This window comes from Miniopterus natalensis, chromosome 11 (genome assembly GCF_054644295.1).
Source record: "Miniopterus natalensis isolate mMinNat1 chromosome 11, mMinNat1.hap1, whole genome shotgun sequence".
Classification (NCBI taxonomy): domain Eukaryota; kingdom Metazoa; phylum Chordata; class Mammalia; order Chiroptera; family Miniopteridae; genus Miniopterus; species Miniopterus natalensis.
In genome coordinates this window covers 4,600,350-4,620,820 of record NC_142091.1, presented here as the reverse complement: position 1 = coordinate 4,620,820, position 20,471 = coordinate 4,600,350, and the positions used below count along the sequence as shown (strand labels likewise).

Sequence of the window (20,471 nt, the reverse complement as noted above, 5' to 3'; positions counted from 1 at the left end):
GGTAACCACATACCAAAAATCTATGAGATATACAATAAATAAATAAATGAATCCAAACATAAATCTGTAGAAAGTCATCAACATATAAGAAGAGAATAGGCAAGAAACAGAGAATAATGACAAAAACAATTAGAAAACCATTAATAAAATGACAGTAACTGCATACCTATATCAATAATTACTTTAAATGTGAATGTACTAAATGTGCCAAGCAAAACACATAGGGTAGATGAATGGATAAAAAAAATAAGATCCACGTCAGATCTAAAGACACACACAGAATGAACGTAAAAAGATAGAAGATGGCATTCTCTGCAAATGGAAATGAAGAAAATAAAAGCTGGTATAGCAATACTTAGAGAAAATAGAATTTAAACAAGGGCTGTAATGAGACAAAGAGGGCATTTCATAATGATAAAGGGATCAACAAGAGGGCATAACTCTTGTAAACATATACATACCCAATGTAGGAATATCTATATAAAATACATAGTGATAGACAAGTACAGAGAGGTTGATAATAAGATAATAGTACTAGGGGATGTTAACACCTCATTTACATGACTGGATAGATAATCCAGAGAGTAAATCAACAAGGAAAACAGTAGCCTTAAATGACACATTAGGTCAGATGGAGTTAATTGATACCTATGACATTTCAACCCAAAGCAACAGAATATACATTCTTTATTTTTTCTCCCCTACTTTGTTTTTTTTTTATTGTTGACAGTATTACAGGTGTTCCTGATTTCCCCCCCAATTGCCCCTCTCCACTCAACCCCTACCCCACCCCAGGCCTTCGTCACACTATGTCTGTGCCCATGGGCTATGCATATATGTTCTTCGGTTAATCTCTTTCCATTCCCCCCCAATTCCCTCCCCTCTGAGATCTGTCAGTATGTTCCATCGGTCCGGAGACATGGATGCATGGAATAGAATATACATTCTTCTCAAGTGCATATGGAACATTTTCCAGGACAAACTACGTTAGGCCACAAAACAAGTCGCAATAAATTTAAGACAGAGATAATTATCTTCTCCGATAATAGAAGTACAAAACTAGAAATTAATAACAAGAAAAAAGCTGAAAAACACAAGCACATGGAGACTAATTAACATGGTACTAAACAATGAATGAATGAACAACAAGATCAAGGAATAAATCAAAAGATACCTTGAGACAAATGAAAATGAAAACATAATGACCAAAAATCTCTGGGGCAAAGCAGTTCTAACAGGTAAATTTATAGCAATACAGGCATACCTCAAGAAAAAAAAAATCTCAGACAATCTTAACTATACACCTAAAGGAACTAGACAGAGAAGAAGAAGTAAACCCCAAAGTGAGGAGAAGGATGGAAAAATTAAAGATCAGTGGTGAAATAAATGAAATAGAATTTAAAAAAAGAAAAGGAAAAAGGAAGACTCATTGAAACCAAGATCTAGTTCTTTGAAAAGATAAAATTGATAAACCCTTAGCTAGACTCGTCAACAACAACAACAAAAGCGAGGGGGGGGGGGCAAATAAAACTAGACATGAAAGAGAAGAGACAACTAACACCACAGAAATACAAAAGTTTATAAAGTAGTACTACAAACAGGTTTATTGCAACAAATTGGATAACGTGGAAGAAATCAGTAAATTTTTAGAAACATACAATCTTCCAAGGTTGAATCAGGAGGAAACAAATCTGAACAAACCAATAACTAAGGAAATCGAATTAGTAATCAAAAAACTCTCTAACAAACAAAAGCATTGGACCAGATGGTGTCACAGTAAAATTTTACCAAACATTCAAAGAAATACCTGTTCTCAAACTATTCTAAAAAAATGGAAGGAGGGAAGGCTCCCAAAATCATTTTACGAAGCCAGCATTACCCTGATACCTAAACCAGACAAACACTGCAAAAAAGGAAAATTATAGGCCGATATCCCTGATAAACCTAGATGCAAAATTCCTCAACAAAATATTAGCAAACCAAATACAGCAATACAGTGCAAAGGTCATACACCATGATCTAGTTAGATTTAGCTCTGTCACTCGAGGTTGGTTCATATCTGCAAATCATTTAAGGTTACATACCACATACACAAAATGAAGGTTAAAAACTGTATGATCCCATCAGTAGATGTAGAAAAGTCTTGACAAAATGCAATATTCATTTGTAATAAAAACTGTCAGCAAAGTCGTGATATAGGGAACATACCTCAACATAAAGGCCATATATGACAAACCCATAGCTAACATACTCAGCAGAAAAAGCTGAAGCTTTTTTCTTTAAAATCAAGAACAAAACAAGAATATCCACTTTCACCACTTTTATTCCACATTGTATTGGAATTGCTAGCCACAGCAATCAGACAAGAAAAATAAATAAAAGGCATCCAATTTGGAAAGGAGTAAGGAAAACTCATTATTTGCCAATGACATAATACTGTATATAAAAAACCCTAAAATGTTCTGCCAAAAAACTATTAGGCTAATAAATGAATTCAATAAAATAGAAAGATACAAAATTAATGTTTAGAAAAATCAGTTGCATTTTTATACACCAATAATAATGAACAATTATTTCTTAAAGAGAAATTAAGAAAACAATCCCATTTACAGTTGCACCATAAAGAAATTAAATACTTAGGAATAAAGTCAACCAAGGAGGTAAAAGACCTATACCCTGTACTCAGAAAACTGTAAGACATTAAAGAAAATACAAATAAGTTAAGTGTAAACCATGCTCATGTATAGGAAGAATTAACATCATTAAAATGTTAATACTTCCCCAAAGCAATCTACAGATTCAATACAATCATATCAAAATATCAGTGTCATTTTTCACCAAATTAGAACAAATAATCTTAAAATTTATATGGAACCACTTTAGAAAGAACAAAATTGGAGGTATCACACTACCTGATATCAAACTATACTACTGGGCTGTAGTAATAACAGCATGGTACTGGCATAAAAAACACATAGATCAATGAAACAGAATAGAGAACCCAGAAATAATAAACCCATGCCTTTATGACCAATTAATCTATGACAGGAGGCAAGAATATACCATGGGGTAAAGAGAGTCTATTCAATAAATGGTGTTAGAAAAACTTGAAGGATACATGCAAAAGAATGAAACTGGATAACTTTCTTAGGCCGTATACAAGAATAAACTCAAAATGGATTAAAGACTTTAAGACCCCAAACCATAAAACTTTTAGAAGAAATTATAGGTAGTAAACTCTTTGATACCGCTCTTAGTAAATAGGTTTTTGGATATGTCTTCTCAGGCAAGGGAAACAAAAAAATAAGCAAATGGGACTATATGAAACTAAAAACTTTTTGTCCAGTGAAGGGAACCATCAACAAAACAAAAAACTTACTGAATGGGAGAAAATATTCTCTAATGATACATCCCATACGTGGTTAATATCCAAATATATAGGGAAATCATACATATTAACACCAGAAAAAGGATGGTCAATAGATACATGAAAAGTTGCTCAATTTCACTAATCATCAGGGACATGCAAATTAAAACCCCAATGAGATATCACCTCACATCCCTCAAAATGACTACCATCAAGAAATCCACAAACAGTAAGTTCTGGAGAGGATGTGGAACAGAGGAAATTCTTGTGTACTGCTATGGAAAACTGTGGATGTTCCTCAAAAGTTTAAATATAGAACTACCATGTGCCCAGCAATTTCATTTCTGGGTATTTCAAAGCACTAATTTGAAAAGATATATGCACCCCTATATTCATTACAGCATTATGTACAATAGCCAAGATATGGAAGCAACCTAAGTGCCCATCAGTAGATGAGTGATAGAGAAGATGTGGAACATATACACAGTGGAATATGACTCAGCCATAAAACGAATGAAATCTTGCTATTTGTGACATGGATGGATCCAGAGGGTATTATGCTAAGTGAAATAAGTCAGACAGAGAAAGACAGATACCATGTGATTTCAGTTATATGTGGAATCTAAAAAACAAAATAAATGAACAAACAAAACAAACAAATCCACAAATTCAAACAACAAATAGATGATTGCCATATGAGAGTGGGGTTGGTGTGATGGGTGAAAAAGGTGAAGGGGTTAAGTTATAAAATTGTCATGGAAATATTAAGTACACCGTCGGGAATATAGTTAGTAACTGTGTGGTGTAAGATAGACTTATCAGGGTGATGATCACTTTGCAAGTTATATGAACATCTAATCACTGTTGTACAACTGAACCTAATAAAATATTGTATGTCAACTGTCATTGAAAAATAAGTTTTTAAAAGAAAAGAAACACTGTACACAATCTGTCAGACTGATTTACTATAATGTAAAAACTTATGCTGTTTTCCATTGTCCATTTGATGTCCTCAAATAGGATTCATCATCATTTTTTTCTTTATTAGGTTAGACAGCATAGCTTTTGGAGAAAGTCAAAGTGAGGATGAACAGTTTGAAAATGACTTAGAGACAGATCCACCCAACTGGCAACAGCTCGTTAGTCGAGAAGTGTTATTGGGACTAAAGCCTTGTGAAATCAAAAGGCAGGAAGTAATTAATGGTGAGTTTAATTAGTTTTTGTTGTTCATATATACTGAGTTTTATTAGAGCAGAAAATACCTGGAGTGTTGGTGTTTGCTTCCAAGTTTCAGCTTGCCTTTTGTTTTAAACAAAGAGGAAATTAAACTATATAGATGATCCTTGAACTTTAAAAACTAGAAAAATCACTGAGACATTTGCCCCGTGACTTTACTTTCAGACTTTACTATCAGACTTTTGTTGATAGATTATAAGTGAGAATGCTAAGGCTCAGAGTGGTGGTTTGAATGAATCAAGAACATACAGCTAGTAGGTGATAGGGAGAAAACTAGTCTCCAGGTCTCCTTCACCTGAATGCAGCGTTCTTTATTTACCCAAGCGTGTGTGTGACAGACGTGACCTGGGTGCTGCACCCTCTACTATCTTTAGGATATGACTTGAATGAATATCTTCTTGTCCCTGATAACATTGAGACATAGTGAAATTACAGGTCTGGCCTCAGAAATGAGGGCTTACAGACAAGCTAGGTAACCAAGAGTACTGTTGTGTATGAGGAGGGCCCAGCTTAAACCTATGATGTGGGGCTGACAGTTTCTAATGTAGTTACGATTGGTGGGAAGTACTGTAAAAAGACAGGTAAGTTTTAGAATACACTGTTAACTTTTAAGTACAAAACAGTTTTTAATGATATTTTTCATTTGCCAGTATTAAACTCTTAGAGCCAATTTGTAGAAGAGTTCTGTGGAATCAAGAAAGTGACTTCAGAGATACTATATCTTTTCTAAACTATAAATAAATATAACTTATTTGCTAGCTAATTCTAGCTAAAGCCTATAGGAATATAATCAATAATATTGTAATAACTATGTATGGTGTAAGATAGGTACTAGACTTTTCATGGAATTATTCTAAGTAAGGCAACCTTTTATATTTACCTTTTTTCTGTTTAGAATTGTTTTATACTGAAAGAGCTCATGTTCGAACACTAAAGGTTCTTGATCAAGTGTTCTATCAGCGAGTGTCCAGAGAAGGAATTCTGTCACCTTCAGAAATACGGAAAATTTTTTCAAACTTGGAAGATATTCTTCAACTTCACAGTAAGAGATTGACTCTGATCTTTGTCCCTAACATTTTCAATATATAAAATATTGTGAGTATGTAAAGGTACCATAACAGTAAAATCTTGTAAATGTACCCATGTTAGTTTTCCTGAAATTATGTATGTAAGCACAACATAAAGAAATGATTGGATCTTTGAATATCCCCTCCACCCTAATCCTGTACCAGCCTTTTATATTCAGTGTTCACACAAGACTTGGGATCTAATGTCAGTGTCTTAGATGAAAAACATGAGTAGTCAAAATTACCCTTGAAAATTCCCTATCAGTTACAGTGTATATGTTTTTAAAAATATATATCCCATATAATACATATTTATAAATGCATTTTGAAAATAGTAATATATAGTATATAACCCCATGATGGTACCTTTTTCAGAATTAAATTATTCTTTGTTTTTGCTTGGAACACTTGAGTAAATATAGGAAAGTTCTTTCTTGCTGGCTTTCCCAGGTTGTACTCATCTCAGACTTTGTAGTCAGTAGTATCAGTTTCTCTTTATAAGTCACTGTTTCTCCATGACCTCTAATGTTTCACCTTTCTTTTATCAGGGTGCCATCATCATCTTTCAACACCTGCCCACCAAATTAGTGCCTTTTACTCCTTTGGGCAGTGGGGGTGTTTCACCAGCTTGCCCTGACTGGCTCAGGCTTGATATATCCACTGCCTGTGAACAGTGGGCAGAATCACCTGCATTATTTAAATTTAAGTGCTTTACAAGCATGGTTATAGATGGAGTCTTGAAGTTAAATGAATATTTGATGTACCTATCCTGTATGTAATTTGCTAGTGTTCACATTGTTTTGTGCTTTGCCATCTGTTTCTCAGAGCTCACAGATATCTAGATGTATAAGAATTGTGTCTAGATTCATATTTAAGGAGATTAGAAGTAGCTGTACTACTATGAATCTGTTTGTTTGGTTTTTTTGAAAATTTAAGTTCTTGGTACTGCCAGTAACAGCCTGAAATGAGTATATGCTTAATTTTTTCCATTTTATTTTTCCCCTTGAGTTGGGTTGAATGAGCAAATGAAGACTGTTCGAAAGAGAAATGAGACTTCTGTTATTGATCAAATTGGGGAAGATTTGCTGACCTGGGTAAGGAAATTTGCTATTTTCTAATATTTTTATAGATATTTAGTTCTTAGATTCAAGGATAAGTAATTAACCTTTCCAAATATGCAAAGTCATCCACTTTGTAAAGCTAATGTAAAGATGAGAAGAATCCACAGTATGTATTCTGTGGTTAATGTCTTCTATTAAGTGCTCAATCAAAGTGCTCTTTTTTCACCAAATTAAAGGACTGGTTCTTTGTGTTTTAAAGAATATAGCATAAAATGGATCTTCATAAAAATAATTCACCTGATGTAGAATTTTAAGCTCTCTTCTGTTGTCCAAGTCTCAGAATTATCCTGCACAGCATTAGACAGTGTCGATCCAGAACTACCGTTACAACAGAAGGAGAGTCAGAATTACTTCATCTTATTTATGATATAAGAGTTCAGAGACTTGTAGCTCTTTATCAAGTTGTGTTTATTTTTCCCCTATTTTTCAGTATGTACCCCACAATATATACCGGTGTACCAAGCACTGTGCTGAGGAGTACAGCAGGAATCAAAGCGGACAGGGCTTCTTCCCTCGCAAAGCTTGTAATTAATGGGAAAACTGTTGTTAGTTATTTCAAGCTTGATGCGTATTAGAAGGGGAAAGTACAGGTTGTTATAGGAACGTATAGCAGGAAGGCCTAAACTAGATCATACAGAAAATCTTCCTACGGGAAAGGGGGTTTGATTCAAACACTTACAGAAAGCACTATAGTTAAGGCTGTGGATAATAGTAAAGTACATCACGTAGTCTGCAAAGTCTTAACACAGGTTTGAACATAAACTGTTTAGATACGCCCATAGACATTTACTTCAATATGTAGCTGCCATGAGACTTTGGTAATTCTACAATGATAAATTTTTAAAAGATTAAATACTAGTAGTTCACTAAAAGAATCTTTACCTTACTGCTTTCATTGATGCTGGAATCGTGGCCTAGAATCTACTAATCCACTCATAGGTCTCCTCTTTGCCACTTGACTCACAGAACAGGGTTAGGGAGTCATATTCCAGTCTTATCTTGCATTTACTGAACCTTCCAAAGCATTTTCTCCCTTAGGCCCACTCTAGAATTATTGTTATTAAGGAGTTTACTCCTTTGAGAAGTTCAGCTTATTCTGTGACTACTCTGTGATAGTCTGACTCACTTTGTTTCATGATGTCAGTGTAGCAGTGAAAGTTATAACTGAGTTCTGTTGGCTTCTTAGTAGACTACTCAACTTGAATCAAAAATCTGTAGTACAACATAGTATAGCATCAATTTTCATGTCAAATGTGGATTAAAAAGTTGTAAGCCATGTGGACTTGATACAGTCTTGATTCCTAAGCAGTTTAATTTGCACCACATATAAAATAGTATTTAAACCAAGTCTCCAGTGAGATTCATCATTATTAGGGTCTGAGTGCAGTTGGTCCTCTCCTCAGAGTCCATTGGACTGCATAAATTCATCTACATGTTGAAACAAAGTGGAGAACCCTGTTAACAGAGTGGGACGAAAAAATTATTTTAGTATGTGTGAAAAGAAGTGTATTCTTTTAATTTTATTTTTCAGTTTACAGTTTACATTCAGTATTATTTTGTATTAGCTTCAGGTGCACAGCATAGTGGTTAGACAGTGTTGTCCTGGTATATTCAGTAGCCCCAGCACCATACATAGTTATTACAAATTATTGACTCTATTCCCTGTGCTGTACTTTATGTCTCCATGACTATTTTATAACCACCAATTTGTACTCCTTAATCCCTTCACCTTTTTCACCCAGTCCCCTAACACTCCCTTCCCTCTGTCTACTGTCAGTCTGTTCTCTGTGTCTATGAGTCTGTTTCTGTTTTCTTTATTTTGCTCTTTAGATTTCACATATAAGTGAAGTAACATAGTATTTGTCTTTCCCTGACTGTTTCACTTAGCAATAATACCTTCTAGGTTCATTCATGCTGTCGCCAATGGTAAGATTTCCTTCTTTTTTATGGCTGAGTAATATTCCATTGTATACATACGTACCACATCTTTTTATCCACTCATCTATAGATAGACACTTGGGCTGCTTCCATATCTTGGCTATTACATTGTAAATAATGCTGCAATGAACATAGGGGTGCGTGTATTCTTTCAAATTAGTGTTTTGAGTTTCTTTGGGTATATACCCAGGAGTGGCATTGCTAGGTTATAAGGTAGTTTCATTTTTAATAGTTTGACAAACCTCCATGTTCCTTTCCACAGTGGCTGCACCAATTTGCATTCCCACCAGCAGTGCCCTAGGGCTCCCTTTCTCCACTTCCTTGTCAGCATTTGTTTGGTGATTTGTTGATGGAGCCATTCTGACAGGTGTGAGGTGGTATCTCGTTGTGGTTTAATTTGCATTTCTCTGATGATTAGTGACCTTGAGCATCTTTTAAAATGTCTGTTGGCCATCTCTATGTCCCGTTTGGAGAAATGTCTATTCAGTTCCCCTGTCCATTTTTTAATCGAATTGTTTGTGGTTTTTTGGCATTGAGATGTCGAGTTCTTCATAAATTTTGGATATTAACCCCTCATCAGATGTATCATTGGCAAATATCTTCTCCCATTCAGTAGGTTGTTTTTTTGTTTTCTTGGTGGTTTCCCTTGCTGTGCAAAACTTATTAGTTTGATGTAGTCCTATTTGTTTATTTTTTTCTTTTGCCCAGGGACATAAGTCAGAAAATATGTTGCTAAAAGATATACCAGAGATTTTACTGCCTATGTTTTCTTCTAGGAGTTTTATGGTTTAGGGTCTTACATTTAAGTCTAATTCTTTTTGAGTTTATTCTTGTGTGTGTTGTAAGATGGTCTGGTTTAAATTTTTTTGCATGTATCGGTCCAGTATTCCCAGCACCCTTTATTGAATAGGTGGTTTTTACCCTCCTTTGTCAAATATTAAGTGATCGTGTAGGTGTTGGTTTATTTCTGGGCTTCCTATTCTGTTCCATTGACCAGCGCCTGTTTTTATGCCAGTACCCTGCTGTTTTAATTACTCTAACCTTGTTGTATAGTCTGATATCAGGTTGCATGATTCCTCCAACTTTGTTCTTAAGATTGCTGTGGCTATTTGGGGTCTATTGTGGTTCCATAGAAATTTTTGGATTATTTTTTTCTAGTTCTGTGAAACACACCATTAATATCTTGATATAGGAATTGAGTTGAATTTATAAATTGCTTTGGGTAGTATGAACATTTAAATGATGTTAATTTTTCCTATCCATGAGCACAGTATATGCTTTTATTTATATTTTTTTCAGTTTCTTTCTTCAGTGTCTAATTCAGGTCTTTTACCCCCTTGGTTAAATTTATTCCTAGATATTTTATTTTTTATTTTTTTAAATATATCTTCATTGATTTCAGAGAGAGGAAAGGAGAGGGAGAGAGAGAAATAGAAACATCAATGATGTGAGAGTCATTGATCGGCCACCTCCTGCACGCCCCCGAGGTTGGGGATCGAGCCCGCAACCTGGGCATGTGCCCTGACCGGGAATCGAACCCCGATCGCCTGGATCCTAGGTCAGTGCTCAACTGCTGAGCCACACCCGGCCAGGCGGTATTTTATTATTTTGAGGCAATTGTAAATTGGATTGTTGTTTTAGTTTTCCTTTCTGATAGTTCATTATTGGTTTATAAAAGCAACCAATTTCTGAATATTAGTTTTGTATCCTGCTACTTTACTGAATTCATTCATCAGTTCTGGTAGTTTTTTGGTGGAATCTTTTGGATTCTCTATGTACAGTATCATGTCATCTGCAAGTAATGATATTTTACTTCTTCCATTTCATTTTGAATGCTTTTTATTTTTTCTGGTCTGATCACTGTGGCCAGGACTTCCAGTACTCTGCTGAGTAACCATGGTGGAAAGTGGACATTTCTGTTTTGTTCCTGATCTTAAAATGCGTTTAGTTTTTCCCTGTTGAATATGATGTTGGCTGAGGGTTTGTTATAAAAGGCCTTTGTTTTGTTGAGATATGTTCCCTCTGTTTTCACTTTTCTGAGAGTTTTTATCATAAATGGGTACTGGATTTTGTCTAATGTTTTTTCTGCATCTATTGATATGATCATGTGATTTTTGTCCTTCATTCTGTTTATGTGATGTATACCACATTTATTGATTTGTGGATGTTATACCAGCCTTTCATCCCAGAAATACAGTTCCACTTGGTGGAGGTGTATGATCTTTTTTCATGTATTGCTGGATTCAATTTGCTAATAATTTTGTTGAGGACTTTTGCATCTGTGTTCAACAGGGATATTGGTCTATAAATTTCTTCCTTTGTAGTGTCTTTATCTGGTTTTGGATTTAGAATAATGCTTGCCTTGTAAAATGAGCTTGAGACTCTTCCCACCTCTTGAAATTTTTGGAAAAGTTTAAGAAAAGTAGGTGCTAGTTCTTGGGAGGTGTTTTTTTGTTTGTTTGTTTTTTTAATTACTGCTTCAGTTTTATTAGTTGTAATCAGTCTGTTCAAATTTTCTGTTTCTTGATTCAGTTTTGGAAGGTTGTATGTTTCTAGGAATTTATCCATTTCTTCTGGATTGTTGGATTTGTTGGCATATAGTTGTTCATAATATTTTCTTAGAATTCTATGCATTTTTTTTGGTGTAAGTTGTTGCTTCTCCTTTTTCATTTCTGATTTTATTTGGGTCCTCTCTCTTTCCGTCTTGATGAGTCTGCTTAAAGGTTTATCAGTCTTGTTTATCTTTTCAAAGAACCAGCTCTTGATATTATTGATATTTTGAATTGTTTTTTAGACTTTATTTTGTTTATTTTCACTCTAATATTTATAATTTCCCTCATTCTTCTCTTGGTGTAAGGTTAGATAGTTTATTTGAGATTTTTATTGTTTATTGAAGTAGGCCTATGCTGTTAAGAATTTTCCTCATAGGACTGCTTTCTCTGTGTCCCATAGATTTTGGATTGTTGTACAGTTTTTATTTTTATTTGTTTCATGGTATCTTTTGGTTTCTACCTTGATCTCATTGTTAACCCATTCATTGTTTAGTAAAATGTTATTTAGCCAACATGTGTTTGTGTTTTTCTGTTTTGTTTTATTTATTTATTTTTAAAATTGATATCTAGTTTCATACCATTGTAGTCAGAGAAAATGCTTGATGATTTCAAAATCTTAAATTTATTGAGACTTGTTTTGTGTCCCAACATGTGGTCTTTCTGTGTACTTGAAAACAATGTATATTCTGCTGCCTTTGGGTTAAATGCTCAGAAAATATCAGTTATATCCATTTGGTTTAGTGTGTCTTTCAAGGCCTTTGTTTACTTGTTCATTTTCTGTCTGGAAGATCTCTGCACTGATAAATGGGGTGTTTAAAATTGCTAGTATGACTGTATGACTGTTGATCTCTCCCTTTACATCTGTCAGCATTTGCTTTATATATTTAGGAGCTCCTGTGTTTGGTGCATAAATGTTTTCCAGAGTTATACCCTCTAGTTGGATTGCTCCCTTTATCTTTATGTAGTGTCCTTCTTTGTCTCTTGTTATAGCCTGTATTTTAAAGTCTGTTTTATCTGATATCAGTATTGCCGAACCTGCTTTTTTTCATTTCCATTTGCATGAAATATTTTTTTTATTGTTGACACTGTTACATATGTTCTCTCTCCCACCCCTTTGCCCCTTCTGTGCAGCCCCATCACCTCCCCCTTCCCCCCCCAGTCTTCACCACATTATTGTCTGTTTCCATGGGCTATTCATATATACATATGTGTTCTTTGGTTAATGTCTTTGAGTGTTCTCCACCTCACTCCCTTCTGAGACCTGTCAGTCTGCTACATGTATCCAATGCCTCCGGTCCTGTTTTGTTCATCAGTTTATTTTGTTCATTAAATTCCACACATAAGTGAGATAAAGTGGTATTTTTCTTCCTCTGACTGGCGTATTTTGCTTGGCATAATAATTTCCAGGTCCATCCATGTTGTCACAAAGGGTAAGACTTCCTTCTTTTTATAGATGCATAGTATTCCATTGTGTAAATGTACCGCATCTTTTTTATCCACTCATCTACTGATGAGCATTTGGGATGTTTTCATATATTAGCTATGTAAATAATGTAGCTATGAACATAGGCTGCATGTATTTTTTTCTGATTGGTGTTTCAGGATTTTTAGAATATATTCCCAGAAGTAGGATAACTGGGTCAAACAGCAGTTCCATTTTTAATTTTTTAAGGAAACTCCTTACTGTTTCCACAGGGACTGCACCAGTCTGCTTTCCCTCCAACAGTGCACCAAGGCTCCCATTTCTCCACACCCTCACCAGCACTTGTTGTTTGTTGATTTGTTGATGGAGCCAGTCTGACAAGTGTGAGGTGATATCTCGTTGTTTTAATTTACATCTCTCTGATGATTAGTGGCGTTGAGCTTTTTTTTTTTTTTTTTTTTTTTTAAAGAGAGAGAGAGAAACATCAATGGTTGCCTCCCTCATCGCCCTGACCAAGGATTGAACCAGCAGCCTGGGTATGTGCCCTGACTAGGCATTGAACCTGCTGCCTTTCTGTGTACAGGACGACGCTCCAACCAGATGAAATGGGCAGAGCATTTTCTCATCTGTCTCCTGGCTATTTATATGTGTGTCCTCTTTGGAGAAGTGTCTCTTCAGGTCCTTTGTCCATTCTTAATTGGATTGTTTGTCTCTCTGGTGTTGAGTTGTGTAAGTTCTTTATATATTTTGGATATTAACCCCTTATCAGGACTATCATTGGCGAATATGTTCTCCCATATAGTGGTTTTCGTTTTCATTTTGTTGATGGTTTCTTTTGCTGTGAGGAAGCTTTTTAGTTTGATGTAGTCCTATTTGTTTATTTCTTCCTTTGTTTCCCTTGCCCTCAGAGTTATATCAGCAAAAATATTACTGCAAGAGATGTCTGAAATGTTATTGCCTATGTCTTCTTCTAGGATTTTTATGATTTCACAACTTATATTTATTTAAGTGTTTTATCCATTTTAAGTTTATTCTTGTGTGTGGTGTAAGTTGTTGGTCTAGTTTCATTTTTTTGCATGTATCTGTCCAATTTTCTCAGCACCATTTATTGAAGAGACTGTCTTTACTCCATTGTATGCTCTTGCTTCTTTTGTTAAATATTAATTGACCATAAAGGCGTGGGTTGATTTCTGGGCTCTCTGTTCTGTTCCACTGACCTATATGCCTGTTTTTATATTAGTACCAGGCTGTTTTGATTACAGTGGCTTTGTAATATAACTTGGTATCTGGTATTGTGGTCCCTCTAACTTTGTTCTTCTTTCTCAAGATTGCTGAGGCTATTTGGTGTATTTTTGGTTCCATGTAAAATTTTGGAATATTTTTTCTAGATCTGTGAAATATGCCAGTGGCATTTTAGTAGGAATTGCATTGAATGTATAGATTGCTTTTATTATTATGGATATTTAATGATGTTAATTCTTTCAGTCCGTAAACATGGTATATGCTTCTACTTGTTTGTATGCAGTGAACTTCCCTTTCAGGACTGCTTTCCCTGTGTCCCATAGATTTTGGGTTTGTTGTGTGTTCATTTTCATTTGTTTCCAGAAAGTTCTTGATTTCTTTCTTGATCTCATTGGTAACCCATTCATTGTTTAATAACATGCCATTTAGCCTCCATGTGTTTGAGTGTTTTTACTGTAGTTGATTTCTAATTTCATGCCATTGTGATCTGAGATGCTTGATATGATTTCAATCTTCTTGAACTTATAGAGATTTGTTTTGTGTCCTAACAAAGTGGTCTGTCTTTGAGAATAACCGATGTGCACTTGAGAGGAATGTATATTCTGCAGCTTTGGGATAAAATGTTTTATAAATACCAGTTAAATCCATCTGACCTAGTGTGTTGTTTAAGATCACTGTTTCCTTGATTTTTTTGTCTGGAAGATCTCTGCATGGATGACATTTGGGTGTTAAAGTCCACAACAAATTTTTTTTATGTATTTGGGTGCTTCTATATTGGTTGTATATATATTGACCAGGGTTATATCACCTTGTTGGATCGATCTGCTTAGTGTTTGTTGTTGTTGTTTTAAATATGTTTTTATTTATTTCAGAGAGGAAAGTAGGGGGGGAGAGAGATAGAAGCATCAATGATGAGAGAGAATCAGTGATCGGCTGTCTCCTGCACGCCCCCTACTGGGGATTGAACCTGCAACTCAGGCATGTGCCCTGACCAGGAATCAAACCCTGACCTCCTGGTTCATGGAATCACCGCTCAACCCCTGAGCCACAGTGGCCAGGCTGGATTGATCCTTTTGGTATTATGTAGTGACCTTTTTTGTTTCTTTTATGGTCTTTGTTTTGATGTCTCTTTTGTCAGATACACGTATTGCTACCCCAGCTTTACCTTTTCTCAGTGCCATTTGCATGGAGTATTTTTTTGCCCTCTCACTCTCACCCTGTGAGTCTTGTGTTCCAGTGTGGGTCTCGTGTAGACAGCATATAGATCAGTCATGTTTTCTTATCCACTCAGCCACCCCTGTGCCTTTTATTTGGAGCATTTAATCCATTTACATTTAAGGTTATTATTGATAGGTACTTCTATATTGCAATTTTTATTCTTTATGCCTGTGTTCCTCTGTGTATTTCTTCTTCTTTCAGCAGTCCCTTTAACATTTATTGCAGTGCTGATTTGGTGATAATGAATTCCTTTAGCCTTTTTGTATTTGGTCTGGGAAACTCGTTATTTCACATCCAAGTTTAAATGATAACCTTGCTGGATAGAGTAGTCTTGGTTTCAGATCCTTGCTTTCATTACTTTGAATACTTCGTGCCATTTCCTCCTGGCCCGAAGTGTTTCTGGTGAGAGATGCGCTGGAAGCATTATGAGGACTAAATTGTAGGTAACTGACTGTTTCTCTCTTGCTGCCTTTAAGATTCTCTCTTTGTGTTTAACCTTTGCCATTTTAATTATTACATTTTGTTGTGGGCCTCTTTGGGTTCTTTTTGCTTGGGACTCTCTGTGCCTCCTGAACTTATGTGAGATTTTCCTTCACCAAGTTAGGGAATTTTTCTGTCATTATTTCTTTAAATAAGTTCTCTATGCCCTGCTCACCTTTTTCCTCTTCTGTTTTCCTATGATGTGGATGTTGTTCAACTTCATATTGTCCCAAAGTTCCCTAAAACAATGCTCAGGCTATTTAATTCTTTTCTTTTTGCTCCTTTGATTGAGTCATTTTTTTCTACCTTGTCTTCTAATTCCTTGATTGATCCTCTACTTCATCTGATCTGTTTAATCTGTTTGTTTTTCCATTGTCTTTTTTTATTTCAGATACGTTATTCCTCATTTCTGAGTGGGTTTTTTGTTTTTTGGTTTTTTTTAAGGTTTCTCATGCTGTCGAGCATTCTTAAAACCATTACTTTGAACTCCATTTTGAATAAATTGCTTGCCTCCATTTCATTGAGCTCTTTTTCTAAGGGTTTCTCCTGTTCTTTCATTTGAGACCTGTTTCTTTGTTTCCCCACTTTTGCTGTTTCTTTGTGTTTGTTTCTATGTATTAGGTAGAACTGCCATGACTCGCGGCCTTGGTAGGGTGTCCTACTATAGTGGCTGTCCTGTGTTGTCTGGTGGTGTAGTTTCCTTGATCAACTTACCTGGGTGTTCTAGAAATGTCTCTTGTATGGGCTCTGTGGGTCCCCATGTTGTACTGGGTCTTGATGGCTGTTGTCCTGTTCGTGGATGGGCTGGGCTCGTGGGCTGGCTGACTCTGAGGTTCAGCCCTGACTACGTCGTGCAAACTGTTGTACAGGTTTTGACAGAACAAAACAAGACAACAGAAGACCAAACCAAAAATAACATGAAAAAAAACCCAACAGCCAGAAAAAACAACAACAACAGAGATAAGGAATAAGAAGAGAAAAAAGGAGAAGAAAAACAGCAGTAAAAGACAAGGGGAAAGCATTAGAGAGGAATAAAAGAAAGCAATAGGGAGTGATTTCTTGGGCCTGGTTTCTGAGATGGAGCCAGTGTCTGAGCTCATGCCTAGGGCCTTTTGAAGTGGCCTCAGCATAGGCAAATGTCAGTCATCAGGACCTTTGAATATAATAAGGATTTCTGAATAACCAGGGTTTCAGGATGGAAGAGAGGGAAAGGCCCCAACACCTTAATTTAACAATTCTAAGGGATTTTTAAATGTTCGAGAAGATTGAAATCAGATCAAGCACCTCGGATCACAATGGCATGAAATTGGGAATCAACTACAGTAAAAACATTCAAACACATGGAGGCTAAATAGCATGTTATTAAACAATGAATGGGTTACCAATGAGATCAAGAAAGAAATCAAGAACTTCCTGGAAACAAATGAAAATGAACACACAACCCAAAATCTATGGGACACAGGGAAAGCAATCCTAAGGGGGAAATTCATAGCACTACAGTCCTACCTCAAAAAGCAAGAAAAATGTTTAGTAAACTATCTAACTCTACAACTTAAAGAATTAGAAAGTTCCCCTGTGAAGCCGTCCAGACCAGGGCTTTTCTTTGCTGGGCGTTTTTTTATTGCTGCTTCGATTTCATCAGTTATTGGCCTATTCATGTTTTCTGATTCTTCCCTATTCAGTTTCACATGACCTCACTCATACGTGGAATCTAATAAACAAAACAGACTAAGGAACACAATAGATCCAGAGACATAGAAACTTGGAACAGACTGAGGGATCTCAGTGGGAAGGCGGGGGTAGGAGAGTCGATGGGGAGAGATTAACCGAAGAACTTATATGCATATATGCATAACCCATGGACATAGACAATAGTGTGGTGAAGGCCTGGGGGGAGTGGCAGCGTGAATGTGGGGTGGAAGGGATCATGGGAGGGGAAAAAGAGGGGATATCTAATACTTTCAACAATAAAGACAAATTTTATAAAAGAAAGCAATACAGAGCATATAAAGGGAAAAAGGAAAGTAAAATAATAAAAATAAGAAATAAAGCCCTAGCTGGTGCGTCTCTGGTTAGAGTGTTGACCCTTGCACCAAAGGGTCATGGGTTCAATTCCTGGTCAAAGGCAGGGCACATACCTGGGTTGCAGGTTCAATACCTGGACCCAGTCGGGGCGCATGTGGTAGGTAACCAGTCGATATCTCTGCCTCTGTCTCTCCTTCTCTCCTTCTCCCCCCACCCCACCCTCTGAAAAAGCAATAGAAAAAAAAATCCTCTGGGGAGGATTAGCAAAAAAATAATTAAAAGTAGATGTATTAATGGCATTTTAAATAAATAAATAATGAAATAATTTTAAAGTAATAATAAAATGTAGAGTAGGAAAAGTAAAACAGTAAAAAAGTAAGAAAGAAGGAAAATGGAATAAGGAAAGAGAGAGAAATAAGAGAGGAAAGAATGGAGAGAAAACTGGAAAGAGCAGGAAAATAAGAAGTGTAGAAATAAAAGGCAGGGTTTTTCTCAGCAGATCTTGGTGCCTCCTGTGATCACACTTTGGATAGGTTACTTGTGGAACTCGCAGGATCATTCTCAAATGTCGTCTGAAACTGGTCACCCGGTGTGCCAGCCAGTCCCGGGCCCTTGGGTAGTTATCTGGTGCAAACCAATGTCACTTGCTATCCCTGCCTGGCCCTCACTAACCTGTCTGCAGCTTGGCAGGGCAGAGCCCCTAATCGTCAGGCGAGTGGGGCTTCTGTAGCCCAGAGGCTCGATCTTCCTTGGGCCTCCCACCTCGAATGTCCCTGTTCTGAGTTGCACTACCTTCCCCCACAGATTTGCACTCTGGAGGTATCTGTGACCTGGTGGGAGTGGTGCCCGTAACCCATAGGAGGGGGCGGGTACTTCCTCTCCTTCCCAGGGCTGTTTGGCCTGAACTCATTGGGGAGCTCGCATCTGCTTCCCCGTGATTCTACCACAGGGCCCAGCACACTCCTGTCTCTTCCCAGACAGAAGCCCACCCTGGAGACACAGCTCTTCCTGGCTCCCTGGCACCCTCCTTTGCCACCAAACCGAGTAGGAGGGGACCAAAAAAATAAGCACCCAGCCGGATGGCTCCGCTGGTCGAGTGTACTTCTGTACACCAATAAGGCTGCAGGTTTGATTCCTAGTCGGGGCACATACCTAGGTTGCAGGTTCAGTCCCCCGTCGGTGTGTGTACAGGAAGCAACTGATCGATGTTCCTCTCTCTCAAGTCAATGAAAAGTGTCTTTGGTTGTGGACTTAAAAAAATAACTGGCTCCCCTTCGCACTCTAATCTGTTTGTGGCTGGCTCCCTGCTGGACAAGGCCTCTGACAATGGGGCCAAATGGTCGACTCCCAGGAGCCCGTGGATTCCCAGCCCAGTGCGGTTCCCCTTTGCGGGGTCACAGCAGGATGGGGCAAACCCAGCAGCTCAGCGGGTGGGGCGCGGGGGCGCCCGTGCGCTCGAGCCGGCGGGTCATTCCCCTTTCCCAGGCCGCAGCCTGGCATCTTACCGGCTCTCTTCCCAGAGTTCCTCCAGAAGGTAGAAGCCCCTCAAAGTCGTTCTGGTGTACAAGCAGACCCCCCTGACTGGCCCAGAGTTCTGCTGCATGGCTTCTCCAGCAGCCCCAGATTGGAGCTAATTTCCCAGGCTGGTGGGAGAACAAAGAACGCTCTCTTTGTCTGGGATACTGTGGTCTGAGCCTCCTAGGTGGACGGAATCCCCGCAGATTCCCGCTGCTTGATAGTACACTGGCTCCCATTCACTTCTCTGTTGCTGTGGAGTTGAGTCTCATGCTCGCTGACTGTGAGAATTGACCCCACCCACAGTGTATGGTCTGCTGTTTTGGGTCTGACCCCATGAAGTAGAATTCCCCCCATCAGGGTCCGGTGCTTACAGAGATCTCCTTTTGGGTGAGCTTCTTGTGGAGCCAATTCAACTATGCTCTGATTTGGTCTGAAGCTCACCACCGTGTGTTCGCTTATGGGGATTTTGGTAGGGAATCCAGTGCAGGTCAGTATCAGAGTCTGTGACTGGCTCTGGATTACCTGCTTTGAGCTATGAAGAGATCCACAGTTTGTATCTGCCGCTGGGCCTGTGTGTGGGGGAGGGACAGAACTGTGTGACAAAGCCAGCTTCCGTTGGCTCCTAGCCCAGGGGCAGTTCAGCAAAAGGCCCAGGACAGCCCAAGGTCTGACTCTACCTACTGGCTGCTTGTTGGGCCGTCACTGAAAGAGCCTCTGGCAGTCCTCGAGTTGTATGAGATAGGTTCTTAGTGAGTATCAGGTAGGACAAGTGGTGCCCACTAGGTTGATACAGATTCAAACTTGGCACCAGTGTTGGGTCTGAGGTCACTCAGCAAAAGTTTCAGGGTACACCAAGGCCAGCACCACCCGTGGACTTTTGTGGTTGGGTGGGATCTCGGGATTCGTTAGCATGAAGCCAGTAGAGTTCATCAGGCTGAAAAAGAGAAAGATTTGACTGTATGGAAGGAGGGCTTTGCATTGGAAGAGTGGTGCTGGTCGGTGGGACAAGGGAAATGGCCCACTCCCTATTGCCACACTACTCAGTCTTGCCCTGTGAGTCTCTGACACAATCTGCATTTTCCCCAACCTCCTCAAGAGCCTTCCAAGAAAGTGTGCACTGTGGGTCCAGGTTTTACACTTCCTGCATACTTCTCTGCTGGACACCAGTTTGGCAGGGCTGGGCCACAGGAAGTCGGTAGGAAGAGCTACTGCATTTCTGCAGGGTAATGCTTTATGGAGGGAGTGCTCAGCCCAGGACAGATGGCATCTGTGGGCCATGTTGGA

General features: G+C 38.0%; 1 protein-coding gene across 3 annotated transcripts in view; it reads left to right on the top strand.

The window, feature by feature from the left end:
• ARHGEF12 (Rho guanine nucleotide exchange factor 12) overlaps window positions 1-20,471 on the top strand; it is a 167,595-nt gene that overhangs the window by 128,209 nt on the left and 18,915 nt on the right. For all 3 annotated transcript variants that reach the window (XM_087821473.1, XM_087821472.1, XM_087821471.1), the window contains 3 exons: window positions 4,416-4,570; window positions 5,499-5,645; window positions 6,679-6,764. In XM_087821473.1, coding sequence (XP_087677599.1) covers window positions 4,416-4,570; window positions 5,499-5,645; window positions 6,679-6,764 — 388 coding nt within the window. The remainder of the gene's footprint in view (window positions 1-4,415; window positions 4,571-5,498; window positions 5,646-6,678; window positions 6,765-20,471) is intronic.